This window comes from Vulpes lagopus, chromosome 24 (genome assembly GCF_018345385.1).
Source record: "Vulpes lagopus strain Blue_001 chromosome 24, ASM1834538v1, whole genome shotgun sequence".
Lineage (NCBI taxonomy): Eukaryota > Metazoa > Chordata > Mammalia > Carnivora > Canidae > Vulpes > Vulpes lagopus.
The window spans coordinates 44,315,554-44,341,369 of NC_054847.1; the positions used below are offsets into that span (position 1 = coordinate 44,315,554).

Sequence of the window (25,816 nt, forward strand, 5' to 3'; positions counted from 1 at the left end):
CTATTTCATTGAGCTTTGATCTATGTGCCATGAATTCTCTTCTCATACTCCCAGCAGCTGTTCGAAATCACCTTACACATTAGGCTGCTTCATGTTTGAAGCACACTTTCTTGCACAGTTGGAAATGCCTTCTTTTCCCTAAAGTCTCCACTTGTCCTTGTTTCAGGGGATGAAGAAATGTATGTGATCCATGTATGCCATCTTGTTTCCTTCAGTTTCTTATTCAATTATATATTAAAACTCATTTTACATTGCTATTCTAATTTAGAGGGTTTGCCTCCCAGTTGGACTATTCTTTACAATGTATCATTCTGTAAGTTTTTAGTTGCATTTCTCTTTTTAAAAATATGCATCTTGTACTCTTTCTCATTTTGTAAAGTGTGTGCTAAGGATACAATAGCTTTTCAGATATTTCTGAGAAATTTTAACATTTTAAAGTTCTTTTCTGTTCCTTAAATTATTTCCTCAGGAGTCTATCATTCATTTAATCTTAGGTACCTTTTGGTCAGATTGCAGACTTTTGACCAATGGTGATTTTCAGCCAGACAAGTCTGTAGGCAGGGCTGATAGCTTTGCTCCAGAGTGGGTGAGCCACCAGCTAGGAATCAAGAATGCTGCAGGGCCCCCAGAGGACACAAAGCTAGTAGTGGCGCTGCAGGCACATGTTGAGCATCAAAGCCCAGTAAATTCATGGTCAGTCAGCAGGTCTAGTGGAAAAAGGTAGGCAGTGTGCACCTGAGCCCTCTGCAGAAGACTACCTCTTCCTGACCAGTCCTTCTAGAGTGGCTGGTCTAAAGTAACCCACAGTCTCACTTTCAATGTCCTGTGTATTTTCTTCATACCAGGAATTGATAATATATTTCTTGTTCATTTACTTATTCTATTATGCTCTGACTGCACCACTACACTGTAAATAAACAGATGCATAAGATATGTATATGAGATAATGTGGGGCAAATTCCAATCAGTAAAAACTTGGCTTATACTCTTTATAAGCATATGTGATAATCTTACAATTAGGGACAATCTTCAAAGGTAATTACACCTTGGATGTATACTGTGTAATATTTAGGGCAATTAACTTCATATGATCATAAGCTGCAAAATCCTAATTTTGGTTGGTTTTTGCTCTCCTATTCACACAAATATACACACACACAAAGTCAGGCATGTAATCACATTATTTAGAGGGTAATGTAATATTTAAGCCTTTTTAGTTTATGAATACCATACTAGTGCTATATAAGTTGTCAAAAATAATTCCAATGAAGTCATTCAAACCCATTACTTTTTTTTTTTTTTCAAACCCATTACTAACACCCATATTATAAAGTTTCTATGTATTTTGGTCAAGATCAAAATCCATCCTAATTAAATGTGATCCTTGCTAATTGAAAATGAACCTTGATGAGGCGGAATAAAGGAGACTGAATATATCTGCCCACATTAGGAGTGCAGATCCAGGTTTGTGACTCATATCTCCTCTCTCCTGATTCAAGGAAAACAGATAAGACAGCAAAATCCGGCTGCCCACCAAAGTCTGCTCTCCTTATCCACCCAGTAGTTCTCACTGTCCTCCAGAATTGCATCATCGGTCTTTTCTTGTCACTTTCTAGGTTCTCCTACCGCCTCCTACATGTGCAACAGTTAACACTACCATCTTATCTTATATTGATGCCTCCAATCTACACAATCAACTCTCATTTTTATGTTGAGGTCCAAGTCCCTAACTTGTTACACTAATTTTATTTCTAATTTCTAAATAATTCTAATTAATTGGTATCTTTAAATGTAAGCTGAACTCAGAAACATTGATCCTTACTCCTCAAACCATTTCTTCTTTCCTTCCACAAGCCATAATGGTAACACCACCTCCCAATCAACCAAGCCAAGGGTCCCCACATGTTCCCAAACAGGCCCTGTTCAATTATCTCTTTAATGTCTCCTACATTTCTCTCTGTCCTTTATCTCCTTTATCAGCTATTCAAAGGTAGAATCTGGCGCCTGGCCCATTATTTACAAAAACACCAGAAGAGGCTTTTGTTTTAGAGTTTGCACTAATATAAACAAAAAAGACAAAGTTCTAAGTAACTAATCTATCCTGTCAGTACTCAAACTCATTAAAAGATTCCTTCCTATAAGTTAATAAAAAATATGAGACTTACTTAAATGGTGTAAAAAAAAAGGGTAAAGTAGCTTCTTTTTTCTGAGTCATTTTCACCTGGGAACCAAATATGAAAATATTTTATTATATTATAAATGAGAAAAAAATTAGTTTCATTTTGAAATACAAACATCCACTAAACTGTCTCTTTGGGGATAGTTTCCTACTTTGAAACTAAATGGAATTTTATGTTACTATATTATTCTATAAATATTTAAACAGAAATTTCAGATTATACCACCACAATAAGCTGAAAATTAATATCAAGCTTGAAAATAACATACTGTAATTAAACTGTATTTTTACTCTTAGAAAACAAAATAAGTCAGGCTGCATTAACAGCATTAAGAATAACAAAGTTTCAGTTAAATGGTCACCTCTTTAATTTAGCTTAATACATATGGTAATATACATTAAATAACAAGAAATGTTGCAATCTCTAACACTACCTCTGTGGGGCAAATTCCAATCAGTAAGAGTTGGTGTGTAGTCTTTATAAGCATATGTGGTAGTCCTACAATTAGAGACACTTCTCAAAAGTAATTCTATACCTCAGACGAATTCATGGAACGTATACCTCACAAATGTTAAACTTTATGACGCCAGTCATATACACAAAATTTAAAGATAAACTATAGAAAATAATTTCTTAAAACACAAAATCAAATATTTTCACTTAATATATTTGATTTTGCAGCTGCAGTAGTATCCATTTTTGCGTCTTATTTTACCTTGAATTGTTCAAGAATCTGTACTGCATTTGTAAACATGCTCTCTGCTTTGAAGAGATCAGTGTTGTTAAGATAATCTACAGGAAGGATACCCTGTAAATAATAAACACTAGTTTAATATTAATACTATTAGCATACTATTACTAGTATAATAGCTCAGGTTATTCTTGTAAAATGAAACAGACATATAAAGGAAGCACTAAAGATAAGACAGGTAGATGAATAAATTAGTGAAATAATTAAGCAAAACATCTTTTCTAAAACCATAACTGAAAAAGGTTCTATTATTTTTTCTCATAAAGTAGACATAATAAAGTAAATAAAGCAAAAAAGATGAAATGGATTCAATAAAACCTAGTATCTACTGAAAGACTACCGTGTTGTAGGCAGTGAACACAATGCTTTGCACACATGAAAAATCACTATGGTAGGCCACAACCAGTATACTTAAAAAGAAAAAAAAAAAGCATAAGAAAATTAAGAGTATACCATGCACAGTAAGAGTAAGGAGTGTTTTGTGAAATTTTTGTTTCAGTTTTACACATACACACATGACTATAAGGGTTATTTACTCAGAGTTCTGAGTTAGACAACATTTATTAAAAGTTTGATTTGAAGACCTAATAAGAATGGCTGGTTAGAATGGATATGGATATATATATATATATATATATATATATATATATATATTTTTTTTTTTTTTTGGCTTTTCAGCATTCCAGTTCCCATTCTTAAAAGCATTACCATTCTATGTTTAGAAATCTCACTCACTGTAGAATTTAAGAAACAAAACAGATGGACATAGGGGAAGGGAAGAAAAAGATAAAAACAGAGAGGGAGGCAAACCATAAGAGACTCCTAACTATAGAAAACAAACTAGGGTTACTGGAGGGGCAGTGGATGGGGGTGCGAGGGGATGGGTGAAATGGGTGATGGGCATTAAGGAGGGCACTTGTTGCAGTGAGCACTAGGTGTTGTATGTAAATGATGAATCATCACTAAATTCTACTCTTGAAACTAATACTATACTATATATTAACTAGCTTGAATTTAAATAAAACCTTAGGGAAAAAAAAAAGAAAAATCTCCCCCACTGGATCTAACATAGTGGGTTTCCAATGGAGCCCCACCTTCCTTTACTGAAGGGTAGACAAGTAACCCAGGCTAGCCCACTCAGATGGTAAGCACTGGAATTTGACTCTTGAGAGTCAAGACACAAAAAGTGTAAGTGTAATGCTATTTGCCCCTAGTGTTGGTACCCTGGGCACAACTGTTTGGTTCTTCTTTTGAAGTCTCCGGTGTTCTTTGTCCCTGCTCATTTCCATGCCTGGTTTTTGAGCACCCCTTTGATACAACAACCCAGCAAGATCTTTTTAACAAATTCCCTTTAAATGGATCCAGTTTCTGCTGCTTGCAAATACAAATTACTTCTATACTTTTACCACTTAGAACTGAAATACAAAGATAAATCTGTTAACATTTTAGAAAATAAAAAATGTTTAAAGAAAAGCTATTAGGCTAGTACTCCATGTTGTAGATTGTAACATGCCCACAGTTATGAGATATTACATACTTAGAAAGAAAGGAAAGTACAGTTTTATGTATCCAAATATTATTCAGAAAGACATAAAAAAGGAAATTTTACTGTACACTTTTTTCTTCTGAGAGCTGATAAGAAAATTTGATTCCTTACCACTGAATTAAGGGGAAAGGGAACTCCAATAAGAGAAGCCATTAATGGTGCAATATCGGCCTACAAACAGAAAAAAATCAGTTCTAATAAGTCTACAGACATCAGTAAGAAAATTAAATAATCTAATGCAACTATATTTTGGACTATAATCTTGATGTTCACTATAATACATTACCTTCCAACATTTAATACACAATAGATATCAATCTCTAAAAATGTCATTTGCTATAGCGGCATTAATGTATAAAAAAATACATTTGAAAAGCCCCAAATGTAAAACATGCTAGAACAAAAAGTTACCCACTCTGGTACCTAAGAACTTGACTACTTCATGTAATAGTTTTTCAGTATGCCTCAACTATACAGAAAATGAATAGCAATAGAAGGCTCTAACTGGAGAAATATATATATTAACTAAAGAAAAAGTATATACCAGAAGAGTTGGCCAGCCAGTGAAATCCAGAAAAGACATATAGCTCCTAGTTTCCCAGAGTTGTTTGTGCTTCTACCTCCGCTTCTGGAACTCCCCATCACTCCTCAACCCACCCCCACTTCCTTTTTTGACTTTTCATCATCCCATAGACCACTCTCCCTTAGAGAGCTAACACTCTCTGTTTCTCTAGATCTGGTTGGCTGTTTTTATATTAGTCCTCACAATTTTTCAGGCAGTAAAGTGCTTAGATGTCAGAATTCCCAGTTCCAAATCCTTGCCTGCAATCTCTTGAGACTAGGGGCAGATTATTTAACCTCCCCAATGCCTTGGTTTCCTTATCATTTATTTATTTAAAAAACTCTCCCTTACAGAGTTATGGCATAATTAAATGAGATTAAATTTATAAAGTACCTGGCACATAATAATCCTGCAATAAATGGTGGCTAAAAATGCTGTTGTAGTTATATTAACTAGTTGGCCTCTCAGCAGCACTGTGTAGACCATTCCCTTCTCAGTTTCTGTAATACTGCATTCTACTGAGTGTCTTCAATCTCACTGTGGCTCCTTTCCAGATACCATTCTAATTCCCCATTTAAAGTTGAAGTTTGGTCTCAGGCTTTCAATGCTTCTCACTTTTTTACTATCTAGACTCTTTTTACGAAGTAGCATTTCCACACAACACTGGAAAACTCCAATTGCCTCTGCCTTCTCCCTTTTCCCTAGAATCCACTGTTTGGCCTCCTCTAATCTGTTCTCCAAGCAGCCCCAGACAAATCCTTTCACAAAAAGATCATATCACTCTCCAAGCTTCAAATACTTAAAGGGCTTCCCCAAGCTTTAGGATTAAGTCCATAGGCTCATAAGGCCCTGCGGGGTCTAGTGCCTACCCAGACCTCATACCACAGCCTCACTTGCTCTGTGATCCTTTAATATGCTATGTATTCTCTTCCCAGAGCTCTATGTACATGACGCTCCCTCTGCCTGAAGTGGAGGGAGAATATCATGTGCCCGGTGACTCCTACTTATGCTTCAGTCTCAGCTCAATCCTCAATGTCTCAGGAAGACTTTATTGACCATACCGTCTACCAGATATGTCCACTCTGCTCTCATGGTTTCACAGTCCTCTTTTGTAGCACTTAGCACAGCTGTAATGTTATATTTATTCATATAATAATTCAGTTAATATCTATTCTCACCCCTAAACTGTAAGCTTCCTAGGGTAGGCATTGTATCTGCTTTTACTCATCATTATATCCCTTACGCATGTTTAATGCTAATCTCTGCCAAGGTCTAAACACACTGCAGACACATAACAATGCTGGTGGAAGGAATGAATAAAGAAATTCTCCTCTAAAGCAGATTTGAGGTAGGAGCATTCAGAGACCAATAGCTGAATCTATATTTAGTTTTAAATTATAATCCAGTCTCACTATAAGTAAATCATGTTTTTTATGATCTTCAAGATATCCCCTATTCCTCTGATAGTGATCTTTATTGCAAAATTAATTAAACTGTTATTCTGATCTTACACATTTCCATTCATTTAGGTGATATGCAGTTAACCTGAGAGAAAAGACCATTCTTAATATGCTGACAGAGAACAGGCTTCTGCAATCACAGGCCTAAAAATGAGATTTTAGACCTTGGTTTATTCACCAAAAAAGGAATGCCAGCTTGTGAGGTTACCTAGAGAAGGTAAAATATTCCTACCACTTTGGAGGCCATATCCAATAATGCCATGCCTTCTACAAATAGTGAAGATGGCTGTTTACATAGCATATCTTCAAAAATGAAAATTCCATGCTTCATATTTATACATGTTACCAGTCTAACTTGATTAGGTTGGCCATGCATTTTTCTGTAACCTAAGGTTTCTAGCTGAGTAATCTATATTCTTGTCATCTTTTTTCCATTGCATTTGTAAGTATCCTGGGTAGAATTAAAGATAAAATATGTGTTAATAAAAAAGAAATGGTAACTCACATACTACAGGGAAAAAAACTCATAATAGGATTTTATTATTTATTATGTCTGTGCTTAAAGCAACTAAGCAAGGCAATCATGACAAGAAATCATAGAAACTGAACAAGCATGCAGATTTCAATTTACATAATAATTCTTTAATTAGCCAATGTTATTTAGAGGGAGTCTTTTTCAGTTTTACTTGAGCTTTTTTTATTTTGCTAGAAGGAAGATCAGTTGAGTTAAAATATTTGCATTACATGGATTTCCCTTGGTAACTGAAATGTTTTGAAAAATCCTTTATCATCATTATTATTAATACTGTTTTTCAGATTTTTTTTTTGGTCTAAACTTCTTATAGGAGAGAAAATTAAATTTGAAAGTGATTAAATTGTACTGAATACCTGATGGATATCTTGCCTCTTCCAGTTCTCTAATTTCCATTCTGAAACACAATTAGACACAAGAGCTGATGTTAAGATTAAAAACAAAACAAAAACACTTTCATTATTAAGAGAGATCAAGGTGTAATGACAAAAGAAAGTATTGGGAAAGTCTATTTTAAGTCAACTATGAATAAAAAGGGTACTTAAACAGGTAGAGCTATATATTTTTAAAACTAGAATTTTCAAAGAATAGCTTTAAAGTTAATATTTGATGTTTTCTGTGATGGCTTCTTAAACTTTCAAAATGCTCATTTGCAGATAATTGTTTCAAAACATCGAAAAGCCGAGGACGGAAGACGGAAGTAAAAGGCACAATGATAACAGCTGTCGGCATGACTACAACTGACAGTCCTGCTCCAGGGAGTAATTAAAGCAATTGATAGTCCATTAGACAACCTAAACCTTTTTTCTTCTCTAATGGCAGTTGCTTGCAAAATATTTAAAATTGTAGCTGTGATATTCCTACTGTCACTAATCCTAAATGTTAAAATATCATAGTGAGTTATGAGCTACTATTTTTTTTAAAGATTTTATTTATTTATTCATAAGAGACATAGAGAGAGAGAGAGAGGCAGAGACACAGGCAGAGAGAGAGAAGCAGGCTCCATGCAGGGAGCCTGATATGGGACTAGATATCGGGTCTTCAGGATCACACCCTGGGCGGAAGGTGGCGCTAAACCGTTGAGCTACCCGGGCTACCCATGCATTACTATTTCAAATTGCCTTCAGAGATATCTGTCTCCTATTTTTCTACAAATTCAGAAACTTCAATAAACAGTTATCAAAACAAATGATAATGAGACTATCTCTTATTTTAATGACTTTAAGATATATTACCAAAAGGGTTCTAAGATGTTTTATGATGAAATTTCTTTTCATAAGCTAATAAAGTTTAAAAAATCTTCAGTTTCTACTAGTCAGCTACTAAAAATTCACACTAATCACCTGATGAGGAAAAAAACGCACATTCCCTTTCTCTATAACTTATGATGTTTTATTCATATAAAAAGTATATTCCTTTTATAATAATTTTTGAAGTCAAATTATCCTAAATATTAATTCACTGAGAAATCAAGTGCCAAAATAAAGTTTTATCTCCTAAGTACAAACATACTTAGTTTCTATTAGACCCAATCTAATCCCTTTACCACAAAGCATAGGAATATAAAATGTTGAAGCTGCTTTAGAAAACAGTGTGGCAGTCTGCAAAAAATTAAACACAGAGTTATATGTGACCCATTTATTTCATCCCTAGGTATATATCTATCCAAGAGAAATGCGAACACATGTCTACATAAAAACTTTTACACAAATGTTCACAACAGCACTATAATAGCCAAAAATAGAAACAACCCAAATGTCCATAAGATGACTGAATAAATAAAATATGGTCCATACAAAAACACTATGGTCTATATATACAATAGAATATTATTCAGCTATAAAAAATAAACTATACATACTAAACACAGATGAACCTTGAAAAAAATTATGCCAAGTGGAAGAAGCCAGACACAAAGACCATACATTGAGTAACTGACATATGAACATATGAAATAAGCAGATCCAGAAGAGAGAGAAAGAAAGTAGAGTAATGGTTGCCAGGTGATAGAGGGAGAAATAAGGTGTGTTCTCTAATGGGTGACAGGTTTCTTTGGGGTGCTGATTGAAATGTTTTATAATTAGATGGTAGGGGTGACTGCAGTCTTGTGAATATACTAAAACCCCCTGAGTTGTATACTTTCAAAACATGAATTCAAATTAAAATGGTATGACAATTATATCATGAAATAAAAATAAATTCAAAGAAGTCATCTAAGGAAATCTTATAATGCAAACCAAAAAGAGTCCTCTATGATAGAAATGCCTAAACATGGCTGTCAGTGTGAATCCCTGGAGAAAGTTTTAAAAAGAAAATTTCTAGGGCTAATCCAGACTCATGGAATTAAAGTATCTGGTGACAAGGTCTGGAAATCTGTTTTGTAATCTGCATTTTTAACATGTTGTTTTGGATGAGTTTTATGCAGCTAATCTGGAGTAAGGATCTAAAAGGAATTTTTTTTTTTGTCAAATTAATAAAAATTTGGGAACTCTGAAAAAAACCTTACCTTAGAAAATAAGCAGAGCTCCAGGAAAAAGGAATTCATTTTCCTCATGGATTAGGAAGGAAGGGAAGCTTGAGTAACAGAGAATCTTCAAAAGTAGTACTTTTGAAGTACTATCCTGTACTTCAGGAGACACAGCAAAATCAGTCCAGTTGTGAAATGTCAATTGTGACATCTGTCTGATTTATCTGAGTGACAGTCTTTGCAGATAAGATTTGACTCAAGAGTTTAATGTAAATCTCAGCAATAAAAAGGCTTGTGGGGAAAAAAAAGTAATTGTATAATTTATACTTGTACCTTTCATAAGGCAGATAACTAAGACCATATATTTCTTCTTCTTCTTCTTTTTTTTTTTTTTTGAGAGAGACAGAGTGCATGTATGTGCACACATGTGTGAGCAGGGAAGAGTGGGGAGGAGGGAGAAAGAGAATCTTAATCCAGTGCAGAAACCTGACAAAGGGCCTGATCCCATGGCTCTGAGATCATGACCTGAGCCAAAATCAAGAGTGGGACCCTTAACCAACTGAGCTGTACAAGCACACCTAAGACTACGTATTTCAACCTGAATATTATAAACCAAATAATATCAACTATACAAAAGTAATACTTAAAAATTATAATGATACAAATATAAAAATGAAAACTGTTACTTGAAAAGTGATTTTTTAAAGGTAAACTTTGGTTTTATTTTAAACTGTTATATTTATAAAAACAATAAAGATAAATGTCTTTACCTTTTAAAAATGCATCATCAAATTTCTGAGCTGATACTCTTTGGGGATACTTGATTCCAGCTCCCCAAGTGACAAAAGGAGTTAAAGTCTCTGAAGGATGACCAGCCCCATGGAAACCTACCAATAAGACAATAAGAGTAATAAGACAAGTATATAGGAACCTATACCTACATTTTTTTTAAATAGTAAATTTTAAGGAGTTAATCCGTAAGTAATTCTACTTCTGGCCACCACACTCCTCCCAAATGCTTGCAACACTGCATAACAATTAGTTTATAAATATTCCCAAAGCATATCAGAGCATCAAAAATAAAACAAAAAGAGTATCTGTTGACTGGCTGAAAGAACGAGAATAGTATCATTAAGACTTGGAGGAGATGCCACTAGAGTACCTCTGTATAGGGCAAGCAGTCAGTCAACTCCAGCTCTGTTCTGGAGAGGACAGCAATATCTCTTTGATAAGGTTCTTTAAGCCTACTTTGGCTGATACAGCCAAAAGGCCTTTAGAGAGTGGAACTAGCTCACTAGAATTCTATACTGTGATTTGGGGACCCAAATCTCATCTTTGCCTGATTTTGTTCTCTGTGTACACACTGTGTTTGCCTTGGGAGTCTCACAGGGAGGACAAGCTCATCTAGGGGAGACCTCCAGGAGCCTGAGGGTCCCTGGTCATACCACCTTAACTTTACCTTGTTTGTCATCACTTACAACCAACTCTAAGAATAATAACAGGATAGATACTTTGTTTTCTTCTCCACGCTTTTCTCTAATTTCTCATTTTAAATGAGAATGTATCCCTTTTATAGCTAGAAGATAGATTTTTTACATAAGATCACATTTTTTACACTAACACATTAAGCAGGCAATTGTTGTGTGCTAGACACTTTGCATATACTAAGACATCTAACCTGCTTCAACATTACAAGATATCTGCAAGCTACATTCACCACTACTTTAATCATAAAGTACATGTCACGTAAAGACAGACTAACCCCAATCTGTCATTCCATGGTCAGAAGTAAAGATAAATGCTGTTTTCCCATCATTTCCATAAAAATCTTCAAGCATGGATACAATTTCTTTCATTCCCTCATCAACTACTTTAATATTGTCCTTATATTCCCTGTTATAAAGAAACAGAAAAATAAATTACATTAATTTGGAAAACTCAAATTTCTTCAACGTGAACTAATTACATCTAAAGTTGGTAACTGTTAAAATACTTTAAGATTTCATCTTTAATATTTTAAAATCAGGGTTCTTTAAATTGTCAAAAATAATATTCTCTCCTTTTTTTTTAATATTCTCTCCTTTTAAAGAAGCAAAAGAATCTGAAATGGGTTTCAAAAATAGTTTAAAAGGAGAATACTCTTCTATATTAGTTAGCAAGTACATTTTAATGAATGCTTTTTACATCTCAGATGAATTATGACTTCCAAGTTCATGTCTCTCATAATGCAAACTATATTGTTCCTGCCGTATAATAGGTATCACTGCTTCAAGTATAAAACGTTCCCATCCTCTAGAATGTTTATGATATAAAACAATAATATTAAACAAATTATATTTAAGCATTCTATACAGTTGAAAAGGTTGGTCTGGTATGAACTCTATCACTTGAAACAGTCCATCATGTTCAAGAAGGGGAGCATGAGGTATTCATTACTGGCAACTAATCAATAGGCTGTAGTTACAATTAGACATATCTAAGCCAAATTCTAAATAAAGAATAAAAGTAAAACATGGATTCTTACTCTTATGGTCTACAAAACTGAGAAAAATAATTGTTGTTCTATATAAGGAGTGCTACTGAAATATGGTATAGAAAACTTGATACAATTATATGGTAGACACAATACTTATTAAATGGAACACATAAGGAATAGCTAATTATATCTTCTTGTGACATATTAATATCACAATATTAATACCACATAAATGTTTTTCCCCCAAGATTTACTTAAATATTTCTAAAATATATAGTTTTTCCCTGCCTGAATATGGAATATAAGCAATGTGAGAATTACAAACAAATTATAATATTTTAAAACATTAAACAGAATAGTTGGGTCCCCTAAAAACACAAAATTAAACACAGCATTAAAATTACCTCGATGTTGGTCGGTGAGCATGTCCATTTGTATCTATTCCTAATAAATGTAAGAAAAAAACTATTTTTTCTTCATTTAGTTTAGAAAACAAAGATTGGTTGTTTCTGGCAGCATGAAAGAATTCCTATATGTAACAAATCAGTTAAAGAAATTTAGTTCATTTATTTTATTTAAAAGTAATTCTGACGAAAACATTTAATTGCATTTATAACTATAAAATTAAATTATCTTATTTTGTTTAAATTTGTCCTTGGGACCATCAACACAAAGTCCGTATTGTTGAATAATGAGTGAGCTATTTTCCAGGTAATAAGTAGGCCAATAAAAAGTTATAGAAAGGGGCACCTGATTTCATGAAGACCTCATAAGCCTTGAATAAAATACAGCAGGTTGAAGAAACATTTTGACAAGAGCCAAATAAAATAGTACTAGAAGCAACATTTTAGGAGCATTTTATCATTTTTAAATGTTTTCAAAGCTGGACTATTTCTCACTGTCTTGGCTAGGTTACTACTTGAATCCAACAAGTCCAACCCTAGTTGCTCACTTGGATCATTGTGAATAGCTTCTAAACAGTCTCCTTTGCCCAAGACTAGAATATGTTCTTCACATTGTATGAGAGAAAAATGCCCTAACTTAATAAAACACGGGTCAAAAATTATTTTATTAATTTCATAATAAGCTGGATTCATAATGCTGTTCTAAGACAAAAATCATAACTTCTACTTACATACACATGAACATGTAAACAAGTACCTGTGGGGAATACTTTTTTTTTTTTTTTAGATTTTATTTATTTATTCATGACAGACGCAGAGAGTGAAAGGCAGAGACACAGGCAGAGGGAGAAGCAGGCTCCATGCAGGAGCCTGACGTGGGACTCGATCCCAGATCTCCAGGATCACACCCTGGGCCGAAGGTGGTGCTAAACCACTGGGCTATTGGGGCTGCCCTGTGGGGAACACTTTTAAATTATTTTAGGTAAGTTAACAGGCTATGCCAAGATACATAATTACCATTCACATAAATGCCTCTAACCATATAATAGATGGTAACTTTAACAAGAGTGATTAAATTGTCCAATAAAAATCTGAAATATATTTTGAAATGATTATAAACACTAAAAAAATACAAATAATGCCATATAGAGAAGCCTGCTATTGAAGAATAGAAGTAAAAAAATACAAATGGTGCCATATAGAGAAGCCTGCTATTGAAGAATAAAATGTAACCTGCTACAGCCTCCTCAAAAGCATAAAACTGTCCCTAGCTTTCATATACATTTTACTTTACCCCTAAGAAGTTTTAATCTAGGTAGAAGTGGCAAGTTCTTCAAAAGAAAGGAGTTAAACCCTAAAGATATAATATTTTTTATAAAGATTTTATTTATTTATTCATGAGAGACACAGAGAGAGAGGCAGAGACATCGGCAGAGACACAGGCAGAGGGAGAAGCAGGCTCCATGCAGGGAGTCCGATGTGGGACTCGATCCTGGGACTCCAGGATCACGCCCTGAGCGGAAGGCAGACACTTAACCGTTGAGCCACCCAGGCATCCCCCCTAAAGATATAATTGAAAGCTGACAAAACCCCAAAAAACCTAGCACCTGAAGTTAAAATTTGTTCCATGACTGGTAAAAAAAAAAATTCCACTATGGAAAAAGTGCTATTCATTCATATATGGACGTAAGATCTGGGAGACTATGAAATACTAATCTTACAGAGTTCAACCTGTTAGATTCCTAAGGGCTTTTGAAAAGTTAGTCTTTTGGACACAAGAGGTAATATATACTCTAGTTACTCTCCCTTCCATATCTACTCTACTCGTGACCATCAGCTCCTACTGTTTCTTTTTTTTCTTTTTTTCTTTTTTTAAATTTATTTATGATAGTCACAGAGAGAGAGAGAGAGAGGCAGAGACATAGGCAGAGGGAGAAGCAGGCTCCATGCACCGGGAGACCGATGTGGGATTTGATCCCGGGTCTCCAGGATCACGCCCTGGGCCAAAGGCGGGCGCCAAACCGCTGTGCCACCCAGGGATCCTGCTCCTACTGTTTCTTATCTTGCGAACACGCTCCTTCATTTCTATACTCAACGAATATTTGTTGTGTGTCATGGGAAACTATTGGATGACTACCCCAACATGCACTCTCTTTTTCTGAGTAGAAACCTGTGATTTCATGAAACATGGCAATGCTCAACCTTAAAACCTACATATTTCCCATCCTCTCTTACAGCTAAGTGTGCCTTAGTGGTTGTGGCAATGAGATATAAATCAAGTATTTCAGTCAAAAGACTATGAAGACCTAAGGCTCTTTGAAATAACAACTCTGAAGATAAAACTCATGCTCTGAGGACAGAGGAGAAATTCAAGAGACTGGGTCCTATTGACACCATGGAACCATTATGGAAGTCCTGGACTGCATCAATCCTGGGCTGCCTACTTCTGGCACTATCTTTACTGAGATAAAAGTAAACTTTTAAGCTGTTTTTTCCCCCTATTACACAGAACTGAACCTAATCTAAGCTAATACTTGTATCTATGTACCAGATGATTCCTTGCTAGGAAATGAGTTAACAATGAGAAAAAGTCAGTATCTCTACCAACAAGATGTATTCAGGATTGAAGGGGGATCTGCCAAAGTATCAAGAATTATGGTATAGCATAATAAAGTACTTAAGATAGAGGTACCAAGGGAATATAGAAGAGGGTTATCTAAGTGGAACTGGAAGTGAGGTGAAGCAAAGGGAAGTCATGGAAGACCTAATAAAGGAGATGATATACAAACAGAGCTTTAAAAAGCAAATGGATTCAACATGAATGAAGCTTAAAGACATTATGCTAGGTGAAATCACACTAAGCCACTCACAAAGGACAAATATAGTATGGTTCCACTTATATGAGGTATCTAGGTACAAAACATAGACATATAGGGACAAATACATAGAAACAAAGTAGAATGGTGGTTGCCAGAGGCTGGGAGAGGAAGAAAATGGGGGGTTATTTAATGAGCACAGAGTTTTGGTTCTGCAAGATGAAAAAGTTTTGGAGTCTGGATGCACAATAATATGAATATACTTAACACTACTGAACCTGTACACTTAAAAATGGCTAAGATGGCAAATTTTATGTTATATGTATTTTACCACAGTTTAAAAGAGTGAGTAGACATTTATATGGATTTGTTCTGCTTGGATTAAGCTTGAGTATCTAACCAGAACACAAGTCTAGGTAAGACCCCTGACTCCTTCTCTAGCCTAACTTCAGATCTTGCTCCCAGTAAGTATTCCTGCCACCTTAACTTCCCTTTCTTTCAGTTCCTCAAATCTGTTATGCTGGCTCTTCAGTGCCCAAGATTTACATATTGATTGCTGTTGGCCTGAAATACTTGTTCACATGCAGTCCAGATCCATCCATTTCTTCCAATACTTCTGAGATCATTGTAATACTCTCAGGAAAGCCTTCTTCTACCTATCTAGATCATGATTTTCTAAAGGCATATTCTTAGTCCCTATATTTTCCCTTCACACCATTTTCCCATTGCTGATGATTTCATATTACTGTTATTATTATACATATATGCCATATTTTATGAAGTCATAGGCAAATAATTTTTTCTGATCACTAGCAGTGTTGAAATAAAGAAAGGAAAAAAGGCATAAACGCAGGCTAGCCACAAGCTATATCTGCCCATACACAAGGGATCAAATCCATGATTCTGGAACATTTTTAGCTATGTATATGAAATTAGAAGCCAAGTGCCTTTCAGCAAATACTAACATAAGTAGATTACATTAAGAAATAATAATTAGCTAAGTAAAATTTGCCATTATTTTCTTAAAGAGATCTTATTTAATTTCAAGTTTTCCCTGTTGACAAAAGTATACATTAAATGAAAAAAGAAAATTTCAAGGAGAAAGATCCTGATAGAAGAAATATGGTTTATCAAAGAATGTATTGAACCCTTAATTCCTGCTAAGTAACTACAAAGAAAAATGAAGACACATACTGAGGAATTTATTTACAAGCTAACAAAAATGACTATATCATGGAGAAGTCCACAGGGTCACTTTGAAAGACACTACTGGTAAGAAGAAGAATCATTAAGGGTCAATCAATGAGTGCTTCTTACAACAGATAAATTATAAGTTGTTATATCTAAATGAGAAACAATGGACAGGAAGAAAAGAGAGGCAATATCCACAACTTAGATTTTCACACAATTTTTCAAAATGAATTCTACCGGATCCCCGGTGAAAACTGTGGTAATTGTCACTATCAAATAGTCTAAACACCTTTATTGCTTAGAGAAACCCATGGATATGGATATTATGACTAATTTGCTAATTTGTTTTTGCTTATCTTTCTCTAAAGTGCAATTTTTAAACAATCATGTTGTTATAAATGCATTCCATTTGAACAGCACTCTCAAAAGCATTTTTCATACATCTTACATGATGCCACTGCTAAAAGACTATTGTATGGTCAAAGAAAGATCGAGGTTTACCTAGGACTATTCAGCAAATAGGAATGAAATGCAGGCTCCCTGAATTCCAATCTATGGAGCCCATTTCACTGTCAGAAATATAAAAATTTAAAAAGTTATCTTTTTTCAGATTTTTTTAAAAACTTCCATTAATTGGTTATTGTAGAAAGTGTAATTTCTTAGAATCTAGTCTTTTTAAAATAGTATGTACAAATACAGAACTTTCAAGTTTATACAAGTAGGAAAAATTAAGATGCTTTTACTAACAAATCAGTTTCTAGTACTTAGGTACAAATACATGTGCTGAAGATGATCACCTCAATAGTACTCACCTTCATATTATCAAAAACCCAAGTGTCCAGTTTTGTTACATCCTGGGCACCAAAATCCTCATTGTCAGCATCATAGCTATATGCATAAACATGGTCTCCACTAGCACCTGAAAAGGAAATTTTGGGAAAAATCTTTTTAACAATTTTTTAATCTGTCATGAAATATGAAGTAGTCATTTAAAGATTTTTGTGAGCAACCAAAATTTTTCACAAAGCATTTTATATTATTAAAAATTTTAATTTATAAAAATAATATAATTATTATATATAATTATTATATATAATATAATAATAATATAATTTTATATTATTATTTTAAATATTTTATTTATTTATTCATGAGAGACACACAGACACAGAGAGAAAGAGAGAGAGAGAGATTGGCAGAGGGACAAGCAGGCTCCATGCAGGGAGCCTGACGTGGGACTTGATCCCGGGTCTCCAGGATCCCGTCCTGGGCTGAAGGCGGCACTAAGCTGCTGAGCCACCCGGGCTGCCCAGCATTTTATATTAAAATGGGGAAGAAAAAGACAGGAGAAAGAATGAACATTTATTTTAAGTGCAATGGACTATGACTACTACTTTAACATGCTGTTGCTTTTTGTTCTCATAGCACCATTCTAATTTTACAGATACACTACATGTAAGTTAATTACTTAGCCAAAGTCACAATGCTAATACACACAGCACAAAAATAAACATCAAAGTTTCCCTGTACAGATTAAACTATTCAAAAAATTTGTCGTCTGTGAATGCTACAATCTAAAATAAAACAGACGAAGTCATTTGGTACATCCTAAAGCAAGAAGAAAATTCAAATATTTCACTTATCCTATTCATAAACTGTATTTTTCTTAATATAAAGGAATAAATATTGCCTATTGTTAAATTCTTTGAAGGGGTCAACAAACATATTATTCTTACATATTTACAAGATTTTATTAAGAATGTAATCAACTTAGTGAATTGCTGAGATAGGCTCTTACAGGTAATAAGGATGAGAGAGACCAAGTAATAATCTCTAATAAAAGCACTTCAGTTCCAATGACACTACCACCGCTCAGCCATTCCACTTCCCACATCCTAAGTATAGATCTGAGTAGGTTTTTTGGTTACTCTAAGAAATAGAACACTCCTATTGGACTGTTTTTGATTCAGGTGTTGGTCCTGTCCTTCCAGTGATAGCCAGAAGTAGGAAGGTCATATAGTCACTCACCACCACCAGCCCCCCCAAAGCTAAACTGCTTTCCAAAAAAAGGAGACTATATATAAATGGCAAATAGTCTGAGGTTTCTTTGCCCTGACGTACATAATTATGTTCTTTGAATATCATATGTAAAATACTGAACATATATTTTTGGTTTCAGGACATATAATAATATTCAATAATGCCAATTATTAAGATTACACCTATGGTTAAGTATAATGTTACAAAAACCTTTCATTAAGTGAAATGACCTGTCATTCTGTTCTCACTAAAAAGCATTTAATGACAAACTTCAAATGGAATCTGGGATTTCAGAAAAATAATATAAACAAATTTCTAATCAATGCACAGAAACAAATATAACAAATCCAAATGGCATGATCTTGAATATGTGAAAATAGGAATTACAAGTCATAGCACTTAAATCTTTATGTAAGTATCTACAAACTTAATAAATTATCAAAGTAAAATGAACCAGACATCAAAATCACCATCATAATGAAAAGTTATGTGATAAGCACATTGCTAGATATTTCACAGAAATTATCTAATTTAATCCTAAAAACAAACCTATGAGATAGAAATTATTATGATTACATTTTACAAGGCAAACTGAAGTTCAGAGAAGTTAGCTAACTTGCCCAAGATTACAAAGCTGTTAAATGTTAGAGCCATATACCATTTCATTGAATCCAAGATACTAACCACTATACAATGTGCCCATATATTTCAAGTACAACTAAAAGAAAAAAATCACACAGACACATCTATCCTTTGTAATATATGTCCCTATGTCAGAGATGTTAAATATTTAAAAACAAGTATCTCAAAAATCAATAAAATATAGTAAGTAATACACAAAAATTACCATATTGTTTTACTACCTATACTATCTGAGGTAATATAATCAATGACTCTTACCTTTGGCAAACATAGTCAAGATATCTGGGCTTCCCCAGCTCCATGTGTACCTGCTTTCATTAATAAGAGAATCGAATCCCACAGGATTTTCCTTCCATCCTTCAGGTCATTGAGAAAAGAAGCAAATAATAACAATAGTAATATATACACAGTGAATGGTGAAATATTAGTATAGCCCCTAAAGAAGTATTCTTCAAAATGTAACAATGAGAATTACAGAACAAATGCAAAATAATAGATTTTATGTTACATGTATTATACCATAATTTTTTTAAAGCTTACAATAGATAATTTACTTCTTACTAAAATATAGAATCACTTTTGAACTTTTGAGAGTTAACATCTAGGAAAACCATGGATCCATCCAGTCAGGTTATTTTAGTAGCACAGAACAATAAAAGACCAAAGCTTAATTCTTGAATCAACACCAGTGTGTGTTTATGAGTAAGCCATACTAAAATACTTTCCAAAAGTATGTCAAGACACACTTCACTTGTGTCATGATTCAGTGGTAAAGAAGCAATATATATGCCATAAATTTTTCATATCAGAAAGTCATCCGTATAGAATATAGACAATACCTTTGGCAACTGCACTGACATCTTCATAAAACCCAGCTATCAGGGCTACATGACCTGGCCGAGATTCAGTTGGCACCCGTGTATGAGATATCCCCCAGCTGCCTTCATGCATGATGATATTCCTAAAAGATATTATAGATCAATAGTTAACACAGACTATGATTAAATCCTACTAGAGCTTTAGAAAAAGTAAGATTTTTACAGAGGAATCAAACCCAAAAAATGACTCAAAATTTAACTAGGAAAGGAATCTTTCCAATCCCAGCTGAGCCCAGTTCTAGCCCTCCGACTAGCTGGATTCAGCAGCATAAATGAGTTTAGGCGAGACAAAGAACCATCCAACCACTACAAAGAACTGTGAAACAAAATAAAGGATTGTTGTAGGAAGTCACAAAGTATTCAGATAGTTTGTTACATGAGAATTAACTGACTCACACAATATTGTTCTATAAATGTCAAATTTCATTAGGTGAGATGTGGTAGATGCAGTCATATAGGAGAAAGTCCTTGTTCTTAGGTGATGCACGCAAAAGTGTTTAGTAGTGAAATGTCATGAGATTTTAAACTGTATTGCAATGAAAGCAAAGGACCAGCAATGCCACTGCAGGTTAAAGAGCAGCAGAGTAACGAACTATAAAAACACTGACTGCATTGGTAATAGTTTTTAAGATGAATGTTTGAAGCCCATAACAATAACTACAAGTACTGGTTTAGATACTCTTTAATACTGAATTACCTCAAACTAAAACCAATTTTGGTAAAATGCATGCATAGTTTGAAAACCATTGAACCATTTGTTAAGGGAAAAATATTTTTTAACTTCTTCAGTATTTAATGAAAAGCAAATTTCAACACAAAGTAGGAGGTAGAAAGAAATTTGGGGGACGCCTGGGTGGCTCAGTGGTTGAGCACCTGCCTTCGGTCCAGGGCGTGATCCTTGAGACCTGGGATTGAGTTCCACTTCAGACTCCCTGCATGGAGCCTGCTTTTCTCTCTGCCCCCACCCCCCTCTCTCTCTCTCTCTGTCTCTCATTAATGAATAAATAAAATCTTTTAGAAAAATCTACTTTAAAAAATAAAAAAGAAATTTGCATATCTGTTTAAAAACATTTTGATCAGTTCAGATCATATTTTTTAAGAAAGAAAATGAGGAACAAGTAAAACATTTTATAAACAGGTTTAAAAAAAAACTAGATTTCTGAAATTGTAAACACACGATGGCATATAACCCAAGGCATACCAACCATGTGAGCTCTTGGCCTGCTACCCACCACCCAAAGGAGAAAGAAGTGCCACCAGGGAGGCTCACCTTTTCCCTAACAACTGGTATACTTTTATTAATTTGCGATGAACTGTATTTTTCTCCTTTCTTTGACAACTAAGAAAGTCATCTAAATATACACGTAAATTTTAAGTTATTTGTGGAAATTAATGTGACACATTCTTGTAAAGTGTACTTAACTATGGTTTGATCTTATTTTCCTACTCACATTTTCCACTGCCCTGAGTTGCTCACTTAATTACTTTTATCTAATGCATTCCTTTGAGCCACCATAAATTTATTTCTGGAAATTCGACAGGAATTCAAGTTCATTCATTATTCTAGCAGTCAACAAATATTTAACTGCCTACCATGTTCTAAGAACTGGAAATAAAGTGGTATATAAAACAAAGGCCCAGGTTTCAAAGAACCTGCACATGCTAAGTACTATAAAGAAAACTAAAGCACAGTAAAGAGATAAAGTAGTGATGGCAGGTGAGAACAAGGGAAGGTGAAATATTTTAGATAAATTTCCACTTGGATTTGAATTTTAATCTCTCTACATACAACAGCATTAAGAAGGGCTTTGGAGGGATCCCTGGGTGGCACAGTGGTTTGGCGCCTGCCTTTGGCGCGATCCTGGAGACCTGGGATCGAATCCCACGTCGGGCTCCCGGTGCATGGAGCCTGCTTCTCCCTCTGCCTGTGTCTCTGCCGCCCTCTCTGTGTGACTATCATAAATAAATAAATAATTTAAAAAAAAACTTTGAAAAAAAAAAAAGAAGGGCTTTTGAGGGACATGTCATGAATCAGAAAAATAACAATTATAGTTGTAGGAGCCCCAACAGTTTAAAAAATTAAACATTTCTTTTCAAAGCCACTTCAGACTCTAAAATCACATTGAACAGCAATATCAACTTGGAAGGGCTTCATATATTTTATAGGTGTATTATCAGTTGAACTCTATATTTTCTAGTTAAATACCACTGTAATTAGCAATTCATTAATATTTATGCTTGTCATTATTTTTAAAATATAACAAGTTTATTTTATAAGAAAAAGATAATACAGTGAGTTGTAAGCCAGGTTTGGGTAATTAGGACAAGGTAAGCCAAGCAGCTAATGTCATACATATCTCCTGGGAGGAAATAAATTTGTTAATCCATAAGACAAAAGCAGAGATATATATTTGCCCCTATTGCCTTTCTCATCATCACTTCTATGTCTAACATGAGATAAAACAGTGGCAAGACAACATTTTCCAGAGAGGTCTTTGTATCAGCTAACATGCTTACCTAATAAATGGCGCTCTAGTATTTCCATTTTCATCTAATTCATAAAGTGTATCTGCCCGCAGGCCATCAGCAACAAATAGTACTAATCTTTTTGCTGGAGGAGGCAATGGCGTTAACTGAGGAGTCATTCCATGAACCAAAGGAGATGTAAAATAAATATCAAAGATGGAGCCGAAGAACACAAAATGTACAAGCAATCCCAAAATAAAGAAGAGCAGCATATCCAGGGTAACTAATTAATCTTCAAGAAAGACTGAAAGAGGAAACAAAATTAAATTTGGGTAAACCTTAATGCAATTATTTATTTTTTCAATATTTTGGTGACTGTGTGTAGACTGAACATGTGTGTTAAAGTGTTACATAATTTACAACTTCACTTTCATTTATGCTAGCAACAATAAACATTTTTTAATAATGAGATAATACTAAAATAAAATACATTCAAACAAAAAGAGAAAGTTCAAGTATAATATGCAATTAACACCAATAAACTATTGCTAATAAATTTTAATGCACACTAAGCTTATAAAAACTAACAGAGGATCAAAAAACAAAGAATTAAATGAGTCCTAAAATGAGTCAGGGTTCAGTTAAATCAAACCCTGTATAAAACAGAAAATATAATTCATGGTGCTCTTGGTTGCCCATATGACCACCACTGATAGGCTTGGAATTTAACATGACTTAAATGTTAGTGGAATTTTTTTTTTTGCGGGGGGCGGGGGTTATCAGCTCAGGAGACTTGTAGATTCTGCTGACAGATAACATGATTTTTGTCAATTTAGCTAAATTATAGGAAGGAAAAAGTAGTTAAATTCCATGTGTTTCAGAAAATGTACATTCACTAAAGGAACACCTTTAGTTTCCTGAACCAATAAAAAAAAAAAAAAAGCGAAAGTTATATTCATTCTTTCAATTTAAATATTCTTGAAAGTATTCTATACATAACTGTGTATGGGATACAACAGGGAACACCAAGAAGACATAGTTACAGATCTAATAAGCTTACTCATACTTACAGAAGGAAAACTAAGCAACATGAAACTTCATTTAAATAATACTGTAAGACAGTATGCCATTAACTGCCAAGATCAACTCCATGGGAATTTTCAAGACAGTCTGTAATTTACTTTTGTTGGTGAATCTCCCTGTAGATTAAAAACAACAAAGTACTCTTAATTTGTCTTTTTGTAATATAACTAACATCAGTTACATACAGTGACCCTTGGCTGAAAGACACCAAAGATGAAGTAATTTTAATTACAGACACATCTTATTCTTCCTGGTCTAAAGAATTACATCATGGAAGAAAGGGTGGCAAAAACAACAAAAAACAACAACAAAATCCTTGTCAAAGTCAAGTACATCATAAAAAGAATATAAAATAATGTAAATGGGCAGATTATGGGCCACTTTTTCCTGAAAGATTTAAGAGTCATAAATATCAAAGACATTCCACAAAGTATAGAAGTCCCTTTGTGGGTCAGTGCTATTCTGCAACCTAAGGAAAGATTCTCAATAAATATTCTGCTTTTTCTAATATATATGAGCTTCAACTACACAGCAAGCACCATATTAATGATGGTATACTGAATATAAAAATAAAACAATCATGGGGTGCCTGGGTGGCAAAGTATGGTTGAGTGTCTGACTCGGTTTTGGCTCAGGTTGTGATCTTGGGGTTATGGGAGTGAGGCCTGCATTGGGATCCATGCTCAGTGCAGTTTGGTTGAGACTCTCTCTCCCTCTCCCTCTGCCCCCACCCTTGTACTCTAAAATAAATGAATAAATCTTCAAAAAATTAAGAAAACCACTGGTAAGTTTGGAAAATATAGAAAAATTACTTATGATTTTATCACCTAAAGAAAAATCTGTTACATTTCTTACAGTTTTTATCCAATCTACATTTTTATAGTCTCATAATTTCATATATTTTTTATTATACATGAACATTTCTTTGTTATTAAAAAAAAAACTCTTCTTACTCATTATTTACCATCACCACACTTTATTCTACGGGCACATCTTAATTTTCTTGTTCACCTCTATAATGTTAAACATTGGGTTTTCATTTTTTCATTATTATAAATGTCAACATGATTAATTTACATTTTAATGTAATTTTTATGTTAACATTTCAACATTTCACATTGTACGTTTAAAATACTGCCAATAAATTCAATACTAAGTCAAAGGCTATGAGCACCTTTAAGGCTCTTGATACACTGTACACAGAAATAATTTTTTAGCTGAAAACTGATTATCCTAACGATAACTTCATTTAACACTTGCAATATAGATTTCTCTTATCTCACAACCCCTTCTAAAGAAAAAACTATCACTTCAAATAGACACAGTATAACAAAATAAATTTGATGAATTAAGAAGACATTGAATACTCTAAATGACAGTATTTCAAATAGAGAAATTATTATTAATACCACTGTTTCAAGAAAGGAAGGGGTGGTCAGCTTTGTCAGATACAGTTAATATTGGAGTAAGAGCAGGGCAGCAGGTGATTTGGTTTGTGGAAGTTCTTGTTAACCTTACTGAGAAATTTCAACATAACGAGAACTGAGCCCTTTCTAAAGTGCTTGTTTGAAAAGCCAACAGGTGGCGATGAAGGGAAAGGCAGCAAAATGAGTACAGCTCTTTGGGAGAGTGTTAACTCTAAAGAAGAAAATGAAAATTGAGGTAGGGCCAATAGAGGATTTTCTTCAGCTTGGAAATAGTAGATTTGAGTGCTGAGGAATGATGATGACGTAGAAAGAGGTCAAAGCTGCCACAGAAAGCTGGAATAACTGCAGGGGTTACATATCCTTATGAAAGGCAGAAAAAATGGAACCTAGGGTACAAGTGGAGGAGTTGGCTACTCCTGTTTTCCCTGGGATTTTCCTGCTTTTGGCACTGAAGGTCTTGCATCCCAGCAAAGTTCTCAGTTCCACAAAAACTGTCTCTGGGCTCTTTAGTTGGCTGGTCCCATGGCAGCCTGCTTCTTCATTTTCTTGCATCTTCTCCAGTCATCTCCTCAAGGTTTCTCTGGCCACCCAGAATTAGACCCCTCTCTCATTTTCCTTGATTTAAATACTCATACACTCTGTATTTAAAAATAGAGTAGGGATCCCTGGGTGGTGCAACGGTTTGACGCCTGCCTTTGGCCCAGGGCGCGATCCCGGAGACCCGGGATCGAATCCCACATAGGGCTCCCGGTGCATGGAGCCTGCTTCTCCCTCTGCCTGTGTCTCTGCCTCTCTCTATCTCTCTGTGACTATCATAAATAAATAAAAATTTAAAAAAATTAAAAAAAATAAAAATAGAGTATCCAGCAGCCCATTTTTTCAGTGCTAACAAGGA

At 34.4% G+C, this 25,816-nt stretch overlaps 1 protein-coding gene across 5 annotated transcripts in view; it reads right to left on the minus strand.

Annotated features, from left to right (window-relative positions):
- Positions 1 to 25,816, minus strand: part of PIGN (phosphatidylinositol glycan anchor biosynthesis class N) — a 106,487-nt gene that overhangs the window by 65,292 nt on the left and 15,379 nt on the right. For 4 of the 5 annotated variants that reach the window (XM_041739782.1, XM_041739779.1, XM_041739780.1 and 1 more), the window contains 12 exons: positions 23,482 to 23,610; positions 22,463 to 22,715; positions 19,907 to 20,028; positions 19,326 to 19,424; positions 17,198 to 17,304; positions 12,379 to 12,503; positions 11,261 to 11,391; positions 10,269 to 10,385; positions 7,388 to 7,428; positions 4,589 to 4,648; positions 2,896 to 2,988; positions 2,166 to 2,221 (listed from right to left, as the gene is read on the minus strand). In XM_041739782.1, coding sequence (XP_041595716.1) covers positions 2,166 to 2,221; positions 2,896 to 2,988; positions 4,589 to 4,648; positions 7,388 to 7,428; positions 10,269 to 10,385; positions 11,261 to 11,391; positions 12,379 to 12,503; positions 17,198 to 17,304; positions 19,326 to 19,424; positions 19,907 to 20,028; positions 22,463 to 22,683 — 1,172 coding nt within the window. In that variant the 5' untranslated portion in view covers positions 22,684 to 22,715; positions 23,482 to 23,610. The remainder of the gene's footprint in view (positions 1 to 2,165; positions 2,222 to 2,895; positions 2,989 to 4,588; positions 4,649 to 7,387; positions 7,429 to 10,268; positions 10,386 to 11,260; positions 11,392 to 12,378; positions 12,504 to 17,197; positions 17,305 to 19,325; positions 19,425 to 19,906; positions 20,029 to 22,462; positions 22,716 to 23,481; positions 23,611 to 25,816) is intronic. The other variant, XM_041739783.1, reaches the window with a different exon arrangement.